Source organism: Blennius ocellaris (genome assembly GCF_963422515.1).
Source record: "Blennius ocellaris genome assembly, chromosome: 10".
Lineage (NCBI taxonomy): Eukaryota > Metazoa > Chordata > Actinopteri > Blenniiformes > Blenniidae > Blennius > Blennius ocellaris.
This window is the reverse complement of record NC_137659.1, coordinates 6,021,971-6,038,422: the sequence shown is the minus strand read 5'-3', so window position 1 is coordinate 6,038,422 and position 16,452 is coordinate 6,021,971. Positions and strand designations below refer to the sequence as shown.

Sequence of the window (16,452 nt, the reverse complement as noted above, 5' to 3'; positions counted from 1 at the left end):
ATCTATATTATAAAGTATTGAAATAGTTAAAAAAATAAAGTAACAGCTAATATCTGAGTACAAATGGCTTCACTTGCTATGTTTGTTCTTGGAATTTTAAATATTTTTTTATTGAAAGATTTTCCGCAAATGTTAAACTGATGGAAGCTGAAGGTAATAATAATATTAATAATAATAACCGATAGATTTAAATAATAATAATAATTATTATTATTATTAGTATTATTATTGGAGCGTCTGTACCGCGGCGGCTGAATTCTCGCTGCGCCTCTGCTTCCGTATTTACGGTAAAAGCCTCCGCCATACGGAAGAAAGGCTCAGCTAGCTAGAAAACACGCAGGGATGTAAACCCTCTTTTTTCCCCCCCGCACACACTGCGTCGGTTCCTCTCGCCTTTCTTTTGGAACTATCCAGTCAAAAGGAGCTTTTATGTGTTTCCCTTCTCCTGTATGAGTCAACATGGCGACGTGCATCCCCTTCCAGACACAGTTATCCTCCATCATGGAGGTCCTGGTGAAGGCAGCCGTGGCAGAGATCTCCAAGCTGGTCGATGACAAATGTGCGTTTCTGCATCTGGAAATCTCCCGCAAGCAGAGCGAGAACGAGATGCTGAAGAGGAAGCTGCTGATGATGGAGAGGAGAAGCGCTCAGCTGCAGCTGGGTGAGATGCTGCTTTATGTCCTCTGTGTGGTAACACCACCACCCTGCCCAGGCTTTAAACTGCACAGAAAAAAAAAAAAAAATCATCATTGATCTCTCTATGTTTTATTTAGGAAACTACATGGATCGAGGAAGTGGTGGAGGCAGCGGCTGTCCACATCCTGCAGGAGATATGAAGGTCTGTGTCTCTTCACCCAGCAGTGAAACTTACAACAACTACATTATAGTACATGATGATCTTCCACCGTCCAAATGTTTATACCAGCTTTATACAATTCTGGATGGTTTCAGGTGAAGGAAGACAAAGGCAAGTCGAAGTGAGCTTTATTGTTAATTCTACTGTACATACAAGACACACAGTAGAATTTAAATTTCTTCTCATTCGCCCTTCTGGATTGTATATACATATATCACTCAAAATTATTAAATAGAGAATATAATCAAGGAAAAATATCTATGTAGGCTCAGAATAGCTGTAATCCCAGTTTATCCAGAATTGGAAAAAGTGCAGTCCTTAAGGTTCATATCTCCGTCTTCTATTATTCTGTTCACGGTCGCGTTGCTCTGGAGCCAATCCCAGCAAAACTATGGGCGGAAGCAGGGTACAAGTCCACTCACATTTAGGGTCACTAATTAACCTCACATGTATGTTTATGGACTGTCGGAAAGAAACCCACACATACATGGGGAGAACATGCAAACTCCAGAACTAACATAAACCACTTGGCTCCATCACAATAACACATTACAGGACATTTAAAGTCACTAATTGACCACAAATGCATGTTTTTGCAAGGAGATTGTCACGGTGAGGGGTCGTGTCCCAGACCTGATATTTTGCTCCTCAAAGTAAATATCTTTATTTTATTTTTTTTATCTAGTTCCCAGAAATCGAAGATGCCACTGTTTCCTTCTCAATTAAAGAAGAGAGTCCCGATGAGGCCCTATGGATCAGCGAACCTTCTGGAACAATTGGTGAGTTAAAGAACTCGTCTTTCCACGGTTTGACTTCCGTCCACCGGCCTTCAGTCTGCTGACGCCTCTCGCTCGCTCGCAGGCCCCGCTGTGCCATATCCGAATCCCGCCGGTGCTCCCGAGAGCCAGCAGTTTGACGAGAACCAGCAGCTGTCCCGGTCGGAGGCGTCGAGGCAGAAGGCTTCGGACTTCGGCGACTCGTTCGGCTCCTCCCAGCACGCAGTCGACATCAGTGGCCTTCAGTTCACAGTCAAGATGGAGAAGGAGGAGAGCCGACTGGCCTTCGGACAGGAGCGGTGCCAGCACAACGCGGGCAAACAGACTCAGCTCGCCGCCGACTTCTCCATGGACGAGCGGGAGAGTCAGTTGTGGTCGTCCATAATTGAAGGTAATGACATTGAAAGCGGTTTCCCGGACTTTTCCAGTGTGGTGGAGGAGTATTCCAACACGTTCGGAGACAATTCGGACGCAAACGCGGTTTCCAACACCACAAAGTCGGCGGGCGTCCAGCAGTCGCCCTCCCAGCGGCTGTGCAACGGCGTTTACAACAGCGACTACCAGAAGGACGCCCCGCAGTCGTCCTGCTTTCAGTCCAGACAACAAGACGGCCTCTCGCAGCGGGAAAAGATGAAGGGGCAAATTTACCCGCAGAGGAATCCTTCGCAAGTCGCTCACGCGAGGCAGCCAGACGAAGACTCCGAGTGCGACGGCGCCGGCGGCGACCGGCCGGCGGTGACCCACTCGCACAACGCCTTCACGCCGAGCAGCTTCCACCACCTCAACCCGCACCGGCCCTTCTCCGGCGTGGCCCGGGGCTACGCCTGCTCGCAGTGCGGGAAGACGTTCAGCCGCCTGCACCAGTACAAGCTGCACCAGCAGAGCCACAAGAGGAAGCGGGCGTTCTGGTGCACGGTGTGCGGGAAGAGCTTCCAGTGCTCGTCCCACCTGAGCATCCACCACCGCACGCACACGGGCGAGAAGCCGTTCGGCTGCGGCCAGTGCGGCAAGCGCTTCACGCAGCAGAGCAGCCTGAGGGTCCACCAGCGCACGCACAGCGGGGAGCGGCCGTACAGCTGCTCCCAGTGTGGAAAGACCTTCATCCTCATGCACCACTTGAAGCGCCACCGAATCATCCACACGTACAGCTGAGGGCCCGAGACGCGCGGAGGGGACACGCTTGACACTTGACAAAAACCAAATGAAAACGGCGGCGACCGACGGGCAGCTTTCTTTGGTTGCGATATTTATCTCGGTAAAGCGTTGCTGCCGACCTTTGTAATTAATGCATATTTTCCTATGCAAAATCCATCTGGATGGATTTTAAAGATGTTTTGCTTCTTTTTAAAAACAAAAAACAACAAAAACAAAAGATCAACATGCGACATTCAGTTGGCCCATCATTCACACAAGTCTGTACTCGTGGGACACTTCCAAAGCTAGAGATCCCCCCAAAAAATCCCACACAAAAAAATAAACAAAAAACAAAAACGTGGAGTCTTCAAACAAGAGCTGTCCTTTCACGGTAACCTGCTTCCATCCAGATTGTCACTCATCAGCTGTCATGTCTGAGCTATGTAGAAACGAGCCTTACTCCGTCTCAGTACTGAAACCGTCGAAGCACAAAGTACCATTACCTCCCCACCACTTCACCCTGAACTGTGGCTGGAGGTTTTTTTTCCATTCATCTCCATCAAAGTACCTCTCAGGTCCATGTTTTAATGTAAACATTGGTTCGGAAAAAAAAGAAGAAAAAAACAAATCCTGCTTGACTTTTGCTTGTTATTATTTTTCATATATATATATATATATATATATAAAAAAATCCCACAAAAACTTGTTTTTTGTTACTTTTGATTGAAACTTGAATCTTCTACATCACTTCATGGATTGGCTGCTCGCTACGGATGAATCGTTGGTCCATCACGGGGAAAACAGAGCAATCGCAAATTGACAATAACTCAGGTACTCAAAGTGTTTTTCATGAGATAAAACGAAAACACTGTTAATGTCTCTAATTACTGAGATTTCAAAGATATTGAACAGTCAGAAAGTAGAGAAAAACGGTGGTACGAAGAAGCGGTTAAGAACTTCTGCAAAATGATCTGTGTTGACAGAAACATCATTTTCTGATACATTTGCTTTGGCAATAGTAGTGAGAATTTCAAGTTTGTATTGCTTCGAGAACAATATGTTTTTAAACATGTTTGTAAACAAAACATGTTTATTCACATATACAATCAAATCGTCCTGAAGGATACAAGTGTTGCTTCTAGTCTTAATGGTTTATATATCAAGAGTGTCAAACGCATTTTAGTTCAGAGGCTCAATTTCATCTTGAGTGGCACATACTGATAAAATAACAATTAAAATAATGATTTTCTTTGTTGTGGCTCAGAGAATACATGATAGAAATGTCTATATTTTCACAAAACCAAACAATCACTACTGCAAATGACTACAGTCTCAACATAAATCCAATTTTAGTGAAAACTTTTGGTGCAAAATGCAGTGAAATATTTATTTTTATATGGACATTTTTACAAACTCCCCCTGACAGCATGGCTTTGAGACTAGTTTGATAGTACCCTCATCTTCTATTTGTGTCCGACAGACCGGAGAAGAAGAAAGACTTAACGATATAAAACCATTAAAGTATGAATTAAATTCATCTCTGCCTTGTGGTTCCAAGTCGTCCTTCAGGGAGAAGAATTTGCACCAGAGGGCAGCGTCTCTCATCTTTTCCTCTGTTACAGAGGCAGACATAGAAGTGGAGTTTTTCCACTGCAGAAAGAGGAAGCTGGTTCATTGAAGTTCCTGTTTTGTAGTAAGACATAATGATAACCACCTGGCTGTACAGTAAATTCCAGGGGCTTGACAGTCATAAAAATACCAATTGCGACTTCTTCCCTGTGGCCCCCGGCTTGGCGTTTCACCATTTTCCAACGATAATATCATAATTTGGAGTTTCATGTTTATCTAAAACAGTAAAATATGACTAAATGAATGTCTTAAAGCTAATTGATGCAATTTGCTGTCGTCTTTGGCTCAAACATCTCTAAACTACTTGACATACTGGTGCAGGTTTTCTTTAGAAATGCATATGCAACAGATGATGAATATAAGTAACTGATCATTTCTTTTGATAAATTGGGATTACACTTGCTGTGCACCCCTCTCATGATGGGTTGGAATGGTGATCTTTTCATAAGATACCACTGAATTGCACATTGTAACTACCACCAAGCTTTTTCTGTGTCCCCTGACAAGATTCAACAATATACTGGCTGAGCGTCACAGATCACTCATGACATTGCCTTTTTCAAAATATCTAGGTCCATGACTTTCTAACACTTCGAGTCCAATCAGTTACAGTTGGGTATCTTCATCATTTTTGGGTATCCAGCATAAAAATTTTTAAGTTCAAGTTGCAAAAATGATTTGTGTACCTCCACTAAAGCAAGAGCCGGTTAGACTCGGTCTCCTCTTTAATGGATATTAATCCCTTGAGAATGTCTAAATGGTGCAGCCTGGACGCTGTTCGACTCGGTGGTGCACAGGTTTTTCAGGTTGTAAAATGTGTAAACCATTGGGGAACTGTATGTCCTTTTCACGAGTGTTGAAATGACGCGCTTCCTCACACACACGCACGCACACACACACACCAGCTCTCGGTTTTGTAAGTCAAGGTGAAAGAGAGGCTGTCTGGTTGGAACGCTTTGCGGCACACTTTGCACAGAGGCTCCTCTGATGATCAGCTGAAGGCGGTGGAGCAGGGGTGTCAACCATGAGGGCTGTGGGCCAAAACCGTCCCTCACGAGGCTCCAATCCGGTCAAACCAACGAGCAAATTGGGAGAATTTCAAAAATGTTGTCAGGGTGAGTTTGTAAAAATATGCATAATACAACAGCTAGAAAATAAGTTTTTGGGACATTTCACTATTTTGCACCAGATGGTTTCATTAAAATTGGCCTTATGTCGAAATCTTTGTCATTTTTGGTTGAAGTTGAAGAAAATATGGACATTTTCTTAATGTAAACTCTGCGCCACAGCAAATAAATTGTAAGATTTTCAATTTAAAGGTCATTATGGCACTATTGTAACGGTTTGGTTCACTCAAGATGAAATTTGGCTGTATAAGGCCACTGAACTTAAATGTGCTTGACACTCCTGTGATAAAGTAAATCATTGATGCACATGAGGAAGTGAGTTTAATATTAAACGGGAATTGTAAACAGCCCGTGAAACAACGTTAGCAAGAAGCCTTTAAAACACTCAATGGAAATATTGGGTTTCCCTTTTCCTCCGGTCCTGTTTTATAGGGCGTTCATCAAGGTGCCCTATGAGGGCCCTTGCTTTTTACAATTCATGTGAATAATCTTTATAATTTATTTGATTTGTCCCACATAGCCATCTTCCATTATGACCTTCTTAGGTTTTTGACTCTAAACGGGCTTTGAAATGAAAAATATCACATCGCAATTGATGAGGGCAAGTCATTTGAATTACATATTGATTTTTTGACTTTTTTTTTAACTTAAATTAGGTTATATTTCTTCAACTCATTAATGTTCCTTATTTCATGCCAGAAAAAACTAGATTGCAACTTTTCGTCTGAATGAAGGTCTGCTTTTGATGAACAAGTACCAGCATGTGTACGTTTTACTACAGGGTGCCGCTTTCATGTACAGAAAAACCTCATAATAACACCATAATTTACAGTCTATGCATGAAAGGCTAATTAGGCCTAGGAGCAAGTATTTATGTGGTGTATTGAGTCATAAATGCATCCAGCAGAGCCTGGAGGTGAAAGCATTTAGTGCGCCAGTGTGTCTCTGCAGTCTTGGCTTAAATCAGTGCTCTCTGCTGACACCTGGAACTCCCCTGGTTGCTGCATTCAAAATCAACCACTAAGGAGGTGGGTCCTCCCTCTGCCTCCCTCCCCCCGCTGGGGTAGGGTTGGCCCCTGCTGCCGTGCTCTGGGTCTGCCTCGCTCCCGGATCTGGGGGGGGGGACAGTGGGGCTCCGGGTTTGGATGCACAGCAGACTGGAGTTGACCCCCATGGCGGTAAATATGGGAGATGGTCCGGCGGTGTGTGTGTAAAAAAAAAAAAAACAACCAACCACTAAGAAAATTTCTCATGACCTTGTAAGGCTTCAGACGGTGGGCGGCTCAACGTCATGGAAAACACTTTTTTTTTTTTTTTCTTCTCAGTGTGGAAGAAGGAAGAGGACAAGTGACAGTGGATTTGTTTTGGGGAGGAGAATGAGAACAGCGCAGAGTAGTGGGAAGTATCTTATGAGAGAAAGCTGAGAGTGAGATAAGAGGATAAACATGTCCGATACAGTGAGCTGAGAGTCAAACTATCAACCATCCTGATTCAGACCGTTTTGTTTTTTTTGCTGTTTCTCACAGAGACAAATGTTTGGGAAACGAGATCGGAATTTTCCTGATCGGAACTGGTATGAGGGGAGGTACATAAATAGACATGTAACACTCAAAGCAGGGGGGAAAATTTTACACATTTGTCTTTTTTTGGGTATCCTATTTGGCAATTTAATAAACGTTTCTGGTTTAGACCAGCTGTCATTTTCGACAGTAGTTGGGGTGTTATGCAAGCAAATATTTACAGCTGAGTCTCAAAGCCTGCAGGAGAGGAATGTGAGTCAAAGTAAAGTTCCGGGGAGGGATCAAATAACAGTTTGTGTGCATGTCTGTGTGTGGCATTGTCCTTCCAGACTGTATTAGACAGCATTTAATGTGTCTGTGGGATTTTTATTATACTTTTTTTGGTTTTTTTCCGGGACAATGTGGCACGAGCACCATTTTACGACATGATGGATGCAGATTGTTAAGAGCTTTAGAAGCACATGCAACCAATGCACTCAAACATACATGGAGTTTGAATTGGAGCACACAAACGCTTCACTTTCATGTTGCGGAGTTTATTGTAAAAGTTGTTCCGTACAGTTTTTAGTGCAGTACCTCTGAGCGTACAGACCGACAATCACCCAATCTATGAGTTGTCACAATGATAAAAACATGGCGAGCACATTTTCTTCAAATCTACATACTTTGGGAACAAGCGTCCCTTTAAACGCTTCAATTACCCTTATATTAAAACAATTAAAAACACCACTTAAATATATCTTTTATAAATATTTCACCGTTATACAGCTCTTCCTCCGAATAATTATTAGTCGTGATGAATGCCCTTTTTTCCTTAAGCGTGTTGTAACCTTACTTATGACTTGTTAGTGGGGAATGTGAGAGAGCCGAGTTAATAAATAAAGTTATTTCAATACAGCGCCGTTTCACTGAAACATTAGACAATTGGAAAGGTAACAATATACTACAGCAGGAATAATATAAATCATCTGAACACCGCAATAAATGTAAACAAAGCTGATCGAGGAGTGTACAAAAAAAAATAGCCGTCCAGCTTCCAGGATCATAAGACCAGATTTAAAGTAACAGTCAGTTAGTTTAAAAAAATATTTTGCGTCGGTACTTATTTATCAAGTAGAAGCTGAAGCAACTCTTTTTAGATTTCTTGCAAAGATGCTGTGATAAAGTCCCTCAGAAGGAGTTGTTGTTGTGCTCCAGCCGAGCCACCATGGTGGACACCAGCTTCTCCAGCTGCTCGGCCCGCTGCCGGCCCGTCTCCAGGACCTCTTCGTGGTTGGCCTTCTCCTGGCTGTCATAGTCCATCACCGACCGGTTGCTGATCAGCGACAGGGCGAAGCAGCGCATTCCGGCGTGTCGCGCAACGATCACCTCGTGCACCGTGCTCATCCCTGCCAGCAAACACAAAGAGCAGCGGTCAGACGTCCAGCTGAGACACCTCGACATACGATGCAGTCATCACATACCGTGTTACATCCACTCAGCTTGCACAGTGTTGCACTGCATTTACACACATGTTTTATGAATTTAAAGAATGATGAATTGTTAACTCGAAACATTTCGCAGGGAATTTTGAGCGCTCGCCGCCGGCTTGTATCCCCCCCGTACTGGCAAAACTAAGTTCATATAGCAATAATTCTAATAAATCTATTTATAGCCACAGTGTAGATCCAACTGATACTGATCTGCAGATTTTATGAGGTTAACTCACCAGACAGACTAAAATACAAATCAACCACACACTGGCGACAGTGTAAATCTCATTATCTGAACTGGGAGATGCTGCATTGAACAAAAACACGAGCAAGACTTTGGCACCCTGGTAAATAATCCTCTCTTGGCAAGAAAGAAACCTTGGAAACTGACAACAGTATCATTAGCTGTCATCTATCTACTGGGTACATTGAGATTTGTCCTCCTGGAGCAGCTTATGTAATCTGATTAAACCATTTAGAAAAGATTTTTAGAGGAGTTGTGTGCCGGTTCTCTCCTCAGCGGAGTGCCAGTTTTGTTTTCACAGAATGAAGGACTCAGAGTAATTTGGTGGTGAAAATACCATTTCAATGCATCTTGTAGATTGTTACAAGAACTTTAAGAATAGCGGAATCCCCTTAAAGGCAACATTGTCATGGTTGACATTTAGTTTCTTGTGTTGTTTACAAATTGTGACGACTGGACTTCCCGCCCTCATGTCTGACTGCTGCTCTGATGTGTTTCACCTGTGCGTGATTGTGTTCATCTGGTGGCTCGGGTATAAAATGGGCATCTTTTTGTGTGTTCGGGTTGCTTTGCTGGGTGTCGGTTTGGTTGTGTTCCTGTGATTTCTCGCTCACTCTTTCCCCTGTGCTTCTCATAAAGCAAGTTGCTTTATGTGTTTGTTTACAGTGTCTGGCCTAATGGCTCCTTCTCTAATCACACTGCAAAAAAGGGTACCCCAAACATAAGATGCAAAAACTAAATATATCAAGAAAGGTACTTAAACTACTGCAGTTAAAACTACTGCAAGTACATTTTATTTGATTAGAAATACTGAAATATGATTTTTTAATTCTAGATTTAGGATTATACTGTACATTTTTTAAAAACAAGCCAAATTAGCATGTCTAAAAATAAGACTTTAAATCTTGGCAAGTGCCAAATAATTTGCAGTGCAGACCAACCTATGTGTGTGAGGTGGAATCATTGAGATTCGAAAACTCACCAACAGCGTCGGCTCCCAAGCTGTGCAGCATGCGACACTCTGCGATGGTTTCGAACGAGGGCCCACCGAGGACGCAGTACACCCCCTCCTGCATGAATTCACAGTATCCCAGCTCTGCTGCCACGTCGAGGGCCAGCTGCCGGAGCTCGCGGTCGTAGGCGTCAGACATGCAGGGAAAGCGGACGCCAAACCTGGAAGAAAGACGTACAGTCAGTGTTGATTCAGTTCCCCTGGGTGGAAAGTTGGAAATCACTCAATGCTGAAATAAGACAAGTTTCTGAGATTAGGTAATGTCCCATTGAGAAAATCGTGATAATCACCATGAGAGATTCATTGTGTGAACATAAATATTAACTAAATTACATGATTCTGCACTTGATAAGTATGAAAAAAAAAGCTGATTTTACCCTCAGACTAAAGGGTTTCTGATCGAATGCAAGCAACCAAGTGTCATGTAACACCTTCAGCTTGTAGCCAGCACAAACAAAAAGGCGTTTCTGTTGACCCTGACATCAGATCCTTATTGTGGCTCTGTGGCAAGAGGAGGAGGAGGCAGAAATATGTACATAGATTCCACAATCGAGTGTGGTAGAGGAGAGGGTGAGACTGCCTGAGTCATCTGCACTGTGACAACACAACAATTGTTTTATTGAAAAAGTCACACAATGACTCGCTATTATTGGATTGTTTTGGGGAATTGATCCAAGTAGTGTTTTTTTTTTTTAGCTCAAGCTCCAAGTGAATATAAAACACTGATGGATGGAAACTGGTTTTTAGCAATGTAAAAATAGGCAAGGTTAGGCTTGAAGCAAAACAAGACTAAAAAAAAAAATCCCGTTTTCTACCGGTTTTGCAGCATTTTCCGTTGCTAACTGTGAGAATGCACAAACCTGCTCTTGAAACAGCCTGGAAGTCATTCAAGGAGCGTGTTCTTTATTATTTGTGCTCTGATCCCCCCAACCCCCCACCCTGCCGCCTCGAGTCACCTCTCATCGTTGGGTCCAGCCAGCGGGTTGTTTCCAGCGAAGCCCGGCATGTTAATGTGATCCTTGATGACCATGACGTCCCCGACTTTGTAGTCCTGGTTGAGGCCTCCAGCTGCATTTGTCAGGAACACCGTTTCTACGCCCATCAGCTTGAAGACGCGCATGGGCAGCGTGATCTGGAAACCACAGGGACCCGTGGTTTATTTACACGTATTAGTGTAATAACTCAGAGTATCTGGGTGGCACCTGATGTGAGAACCGCTGATGGATGAACTGTGTCTAAAGTTTTTTTGGCTGAGGCATTTAGAGATCTAAATTGTTTTCATATGAACACCTTCCTAAATATATGGCCTTCCTCATTCTCTGATCATAATGATATTAAAGGAAAAAAAACCTGTCTTACCCTTAGATAAAAAGAGTATTGTAAGAATGTGACTCAAGCCATTTCATTTATTGTAAATTACTTTTTTGAATATCAAATATTATTACATTTTATTTAATTCTGTCCATACAATAACAAAAAACTTCTGCCATTAGTTAGCATTCAGTTAGAACTTTTCATGGACGACTTGGTGTCAAAGAGACTCTCATATGTGTGTGTGTATCTCGATAATCCATTCTGTTTTCAATAGCGGTTTATCCATTTCAGGGGCTGAAGCTGAGCACAGATGACGACAAGATTTGCAGTCATACTTGTAGCACAAGGGAAATCAAATATACTGTATCTTACAGGCCAGCTAGATTAGATTAGACTTTATTCTTCACTCAGCAGCAAAACTGGCCGATACAAAATACTCCACACAGAATAAGATGATTTTCACATGTTATCATTAAGGTACTGAATACATCAACGCCACAGTCAGTGTTGTGTTTGGTTATTAAACACGTCAGAAAAAATCTTGTGGTCGTAGTTAAACCTAAAGACATCCTGGAGGTGAATGAATCTCATTTTGTGCTCATTTTCACTCTGCTCACCTTCTGGATGGGGTAGCCCTCGTACAGGTGGAATCTGCCCTGCATGCAAATGCATGGCTTCCCTTTTAGTGTCCCAAACACCAGCTGGCCAGCATGCCCATGCACTGCAACACACACACACACACACACACACACACACACACACACACACACACACACACACACACACACACACACACACACACACACACACACACACACACACACACACACACACACACACACACACACACACACGTATATACACCACACACATTATTATTATTAGCTTCCACAAACATGCATGAACACATCTGAGCAGGTGTGCTTTCACCCCAGACCGCTGCAGGCAGTTCATACCTGTACTTCGTGGAAAGTTAGGAATGTCGCTGTACTTAAAGACCTGGGGGTCCTTGAGCATCTCAGCCAGCCCCCCCAGGCCAGAGCCGCATACGATGCCCACTGTTGGCCGCACCTGCGTGTGGGACAGCAGCCAGTCAGCTGCGGCACGGCATTCCTCAAAGCTGTCGCTGAGAAAGAGAGAGGAGGGGTGTGAAACGGTTCAGTCACACATGCATTGACATGAACAACTTGTATTTTGAACACACAGGATCATTAAAACTCAGAGGAAAACAGCTCTCTCGTTCATTAAAGTTTCACACAAACCCACTATGCTGGGAGAGTCGGTCATTTTAGGTGTCATTAATGAAAATAAAACCAAACATGTGTCTCTTTCAACCTGTTTTTGTAGAACCGTTAAAAAAAAAAAACCCAACATGAAGTGAGAGCCCAACGTCTGCTCAGTGTTTGCTCATCCTGAAAGTCTGAAGTGTGCAAACGTGGTCGACGTGCAGCATTCAGTCCTGGAAATTACCAGAAATATCTGAATCACTCGGGTGGAATTTGTACGTCAGTGGGCTTCCTGTTCACTCGCTCTGACTGGAGTGAAGGTTCCTCCATGACTTGAGTCATGTTTACACTAACCGACATCACATCCTGTCAGGTGTCTGGATTTAGGTGTTATTGTGCAAACATTGTGTCAGGTGAATGAGCATGAGACTAAAACACACCTTGACAACGAGTACATATTCTTTTGGGTCACATTCACCTAAGTCTTTTTTTTATTCCCACTACATGTCTAACCTGTTCCCTTTCTTTAGATATTAATTTTAAATGAACATAAATCAGTCAGGCCTCAACTCAACAACACAACCCTGAGGATAAATGAACTATACTCTCCTTCAACATTATCCTACTTCAAAAAAATTTCAAAGGACTGACTATTGAAGCAATAAATACCTGTTAATCACTCACCAAAGATTAAACAACACACCTGCAATAGGGATGATATATAAAAGGTTGATTTTTCTATTGGGCGGCTGTGATTACAACTTGTACCTTAGACTTGGCATGCGGTAGCTTTCCCACCACATCTGTCATAACCTGGATTCAAACAGGAGTTCCGATATTGAATATAAAAGAAAAACAAACAATTTAATTGAAAGCGTCTATATACTCTACAGTTTTAACCAGTGACGTGCAGTCAGGGGTGGCAGGTGAGGCAGTGTCTCACTTGCTAAGCTGGAAAAATAAGAAAAAAAAAGAAAAAAACGTACATGAAATAAATCTGAATATTTTTGACTGATTTGTGTTAAAGATGCATTTTCAGTACGACTCTACACATTTTTGACATTTTATTAAGTACAAATCGCTGAATATGAGTATTCGGTGATCAAATTCAGGGCCAAAATCGCAGGTGAGGCAGGGGAGAGCTGTGCATCACGTCTCAATGTGAGCCAAAACAAACTGGGTCACATGACGCTGCCCGTTTCTGTTCCTCAGCATATCGCCAATATGAACTTTACAGAAATATTTGTTATACAGCATGACTCTCTACAGTCTGTGTAATGTCTATAATGTATGTGTGGGAGAATTGTTCCTGCTGATTGTACAATAAAGCACAGAGAAAATAAAGCCACTGAGGCAGGTAGATACCCAGCCTCACCTCAAGGGGGCATATGTGAACTGAACTTTGGCCATAAGAGACTTGGAGTATTTTTTAATGGGATTGGTATAAGTAGAAAAAAATCAAGTATGTGATAACTAAACTTTTGGCCTAAAATTATATATTTTTTCTCATAATTTTGATAGACAACCTTTATTAAATTGATTAAAGCACCAGAATTTAAAGTTTGAAAAATAACAGAAGTTTTTACTGAAGGTCAAAATTAAATTTGTGCTGCACACATCTCTATACTTTAATTTGTTTACAGTAAATATGAATTGCTTGGACACAAGAAAGGTGCTCTATCCATTTCTATAAAAGAAACTTTCTTTGTATGACAAACATGTTCCTGTGTGTATGTTTGTGTTTGTGTCAGTGTGATTGAAAGAGGAATGCTGATGGATATGAAGCATTACCAGTTGATGCTGTTGGATGAATAGTGAAATAAGATGCTCTTTTCACTCCTTACAATTGTAAATCTGAGTCCAGAGGAGTCAGTGCCTCACCACACATGAACCTCGCCACATGTCACTGGTTTTAACCATGTCAGTGTCACAAGCTCTGATCTCATATTTCTCTTTTCACACAACAAAAGGCTCAGTCAAGCCTCTCTGCAATTTGCCCCCAAACTACTTTAACACTGAAGTTCAGTTCCTCTTACTTTATGACCAGAATGAATCCTATGTAATCTGACTCTAACTTGAAATACAATTCACTGTCACACCTTGGAACAGGTCGCCAGCCCATCACACAATAAATCTTCATCATTCATAACTATTGTCAATTAGATTACACGATCTTCTGTGTCTTTTGTAGTCTGAATACTTTGATCATTGTATGCAATTTATAAATTATCTCGTTCTTTTTATTTTGCATTCCCACCGTACTATGAGAGTTTTCTTCACCCGTTGCCTGACTATGTGCGTTTCGCCACTGATCCAACGTGCGTAAAAGCGCGCTGAGGGAGTCTGGACCACACGCACTGCGGGTCCTTCCCGGACATCTCACACGTGGCTGTGGCGCATAAAAGCGTCCCCCTCACCACCACCGCCAGCGCCAGTCACTGTGAATATCCGAGTCGCCACAAAATAAATCATCATCCTCCGGCGACCGGTAGAGGAGGGGGGTTCAGCGGGTGCACTTTGACGTCACATGCGGGTTTTTCCGTCCCATCAGTGGGGAAACCGTGGCTCCACGCGCACAAACGCACACACTCTGCGTTTTACAAGAACTGGATTAATCGAGACACGTCTTCGGGCGCGTGACCTAACACGCGCTTCCCCGCGACTAAAATCACTTCAATCAAAAGTGTGTGTGTGTGCGTGTGTGTGCGTGTGTGTGTGTGTGTGTGTGTGTGTGTGTGTGTGTGGACCGGTCTATGAGATCGATGTGAAACAGCCTCCACGCGCACTTCCCCTCCGAATAGAAGCGATGGAGAATGAATAATGAACTCTCCTCGCTGTCCTCCTGCAGGTGTCTGATTATGCCGGTAAATACATTTAGTTGTATTCTTTTAAGCCTTTTTATTAATCCGTGTCATTGCTGGTATTAAACAAATAATAAAAAAAAAAAGATCTTGAACTCACCCGGAGACGGAGTCGGACATGGAGAGCATGCTGGGATCAGATCCAAATGGAGTTTGTGCGTATTTTAATGAGTCTATCTGCTTTATCTGGGTTTCCGGATGGAGGCTGCGCTTTTTAGACCCACGCCCCCCCCCCCCTTACCTACCCCCGCTGTTGCAGTACAGCGGCCACCCCCTGACGTCACAGTCCAGGAGAGGCCGCGATTGGTCGAGGCGCGGGCGTTGTTCAGATGAGCCTTTGATGCGCTGGTTGTCCCGACAACGAGCGCTGCGTTCACGAGCATCCGGAGCGCGCCAAGAACTGGCCTGATGAACATGCGGTTTTTAGAGTTTTTAAGATTATAAAGCCTTTTATTTCAAGTTCATCAACTATCTGTGTATTTTTAATAAAAAAAAAAAAAAAAAGGAAACAGAGGGAAAGGATGAAGGAAACTGTGGTTCAGTCACTGTTTTCAACTAAATTATATCACCCATTCCTGGTTATAAGCCACCTGGACCGCCATATTAAGATTAATTTTGTATCTGTATTCATTTAAAGTTTACTAGAAAACGTGTATGCCCAAAGTTAGATTAAATGTAAGTTTTGGTTATTACTTTCGTTGTACTTGTATAATGACAATAAAAGCATTCTATTATATTTTATTATTAAAAAGATTTACTTCAAATATCATGTAAGTTGCCCTATAATGATGGCATGAGCACATGAGTGAATTAAGATATTTTCTTGTTTTAAATCGAGTATTGTGATCATTTCAAATCCTGACAGTTATAACTGAAACCTACCACAACACGTCTAATTTTCAGCCGTTTCCTCCACATTAGGTACAGTTGCTTCAGTGCACAACCAGCACAAAGCAAAAATCCAAAGCGAAATGAGCAAAATTATTATTCGTCCATCATAATGTTTTAGCTAAACAGATCGTCACTATCTGGGAGTTTGATTTTACCAACGTGCCTTGAAGGCAGCGGGAGTCCACCAATCCTCACAACGTGGTGCTCCTGGTGCTGATGCAATCGGCCTGCACCGCACCAGCACCATGTGGTGGACTTCATGTGCACGAGGAATAAAACCAGAACTGGTGAACATTTCTACGACTGCATGGTTTTCAGTGAGGTGGAACATCCAATGGACTTTTTAAATTAATGTATTATTTTTGTATAGTGAACAATTATATATCTTAA

At 42.6% G+C, this 16,452-nt stretch overlaps 2 protein-coding genes across 2 annotated transcripts; one reads left to right on the top strand and one right to left on the bottom strand.

Annotated features, from left to right (window-relative positions):
• Positions 1-459: 459 nt before the first annotated feature.
• LOC308135105 (uncharacterized protein) lies at positions 460-2,956 on the top strand (the record flags this gene model as incomplete). The annotated part of the gene is made up of 3 exons (XM_080502979.1): positions 460-690; positions 1,542-1,635; positions 1,718-2,956. 3 exons carry the CDS (start codon positions 460-462, stop codon positions 2,782-2,784), a joined length of 1,392 nt encoding a protein of 463 aa, XP_080359105.1. The 3' UTR covers positions 2,785-2,956.
• Positions 2,957-7,579: 4,623 nt separating this feature from the next.
• On the bottom strand, positions 7,580-15,370 carry LOC308135279 (purine nucleoside phosphorylase-like). Its single transcript, XM_080503179.1, has 6 exons — positions 15,272-15,370; positions 12,041-12,210; positions 11,702-11,805; positions 10,727-10,902; positions 9,741-9,931; positions 7,580-8,430 (listed from the first exon to the last, which is right to left on the bottom strand). Exons 1-6 carry the CDS (start codon positions 15,298-15,300, stop codon positions 8,213-8,215), a joined length of 888 nt encoding a protein of 295 aa, XP_080359305.1. The 5' UTR covers positions 15,301-15,370; the 3' UTR covers positions 7,580-8,212.
• Positions 15,371-16,452: the final 1,082 nt, after the last annotated feature.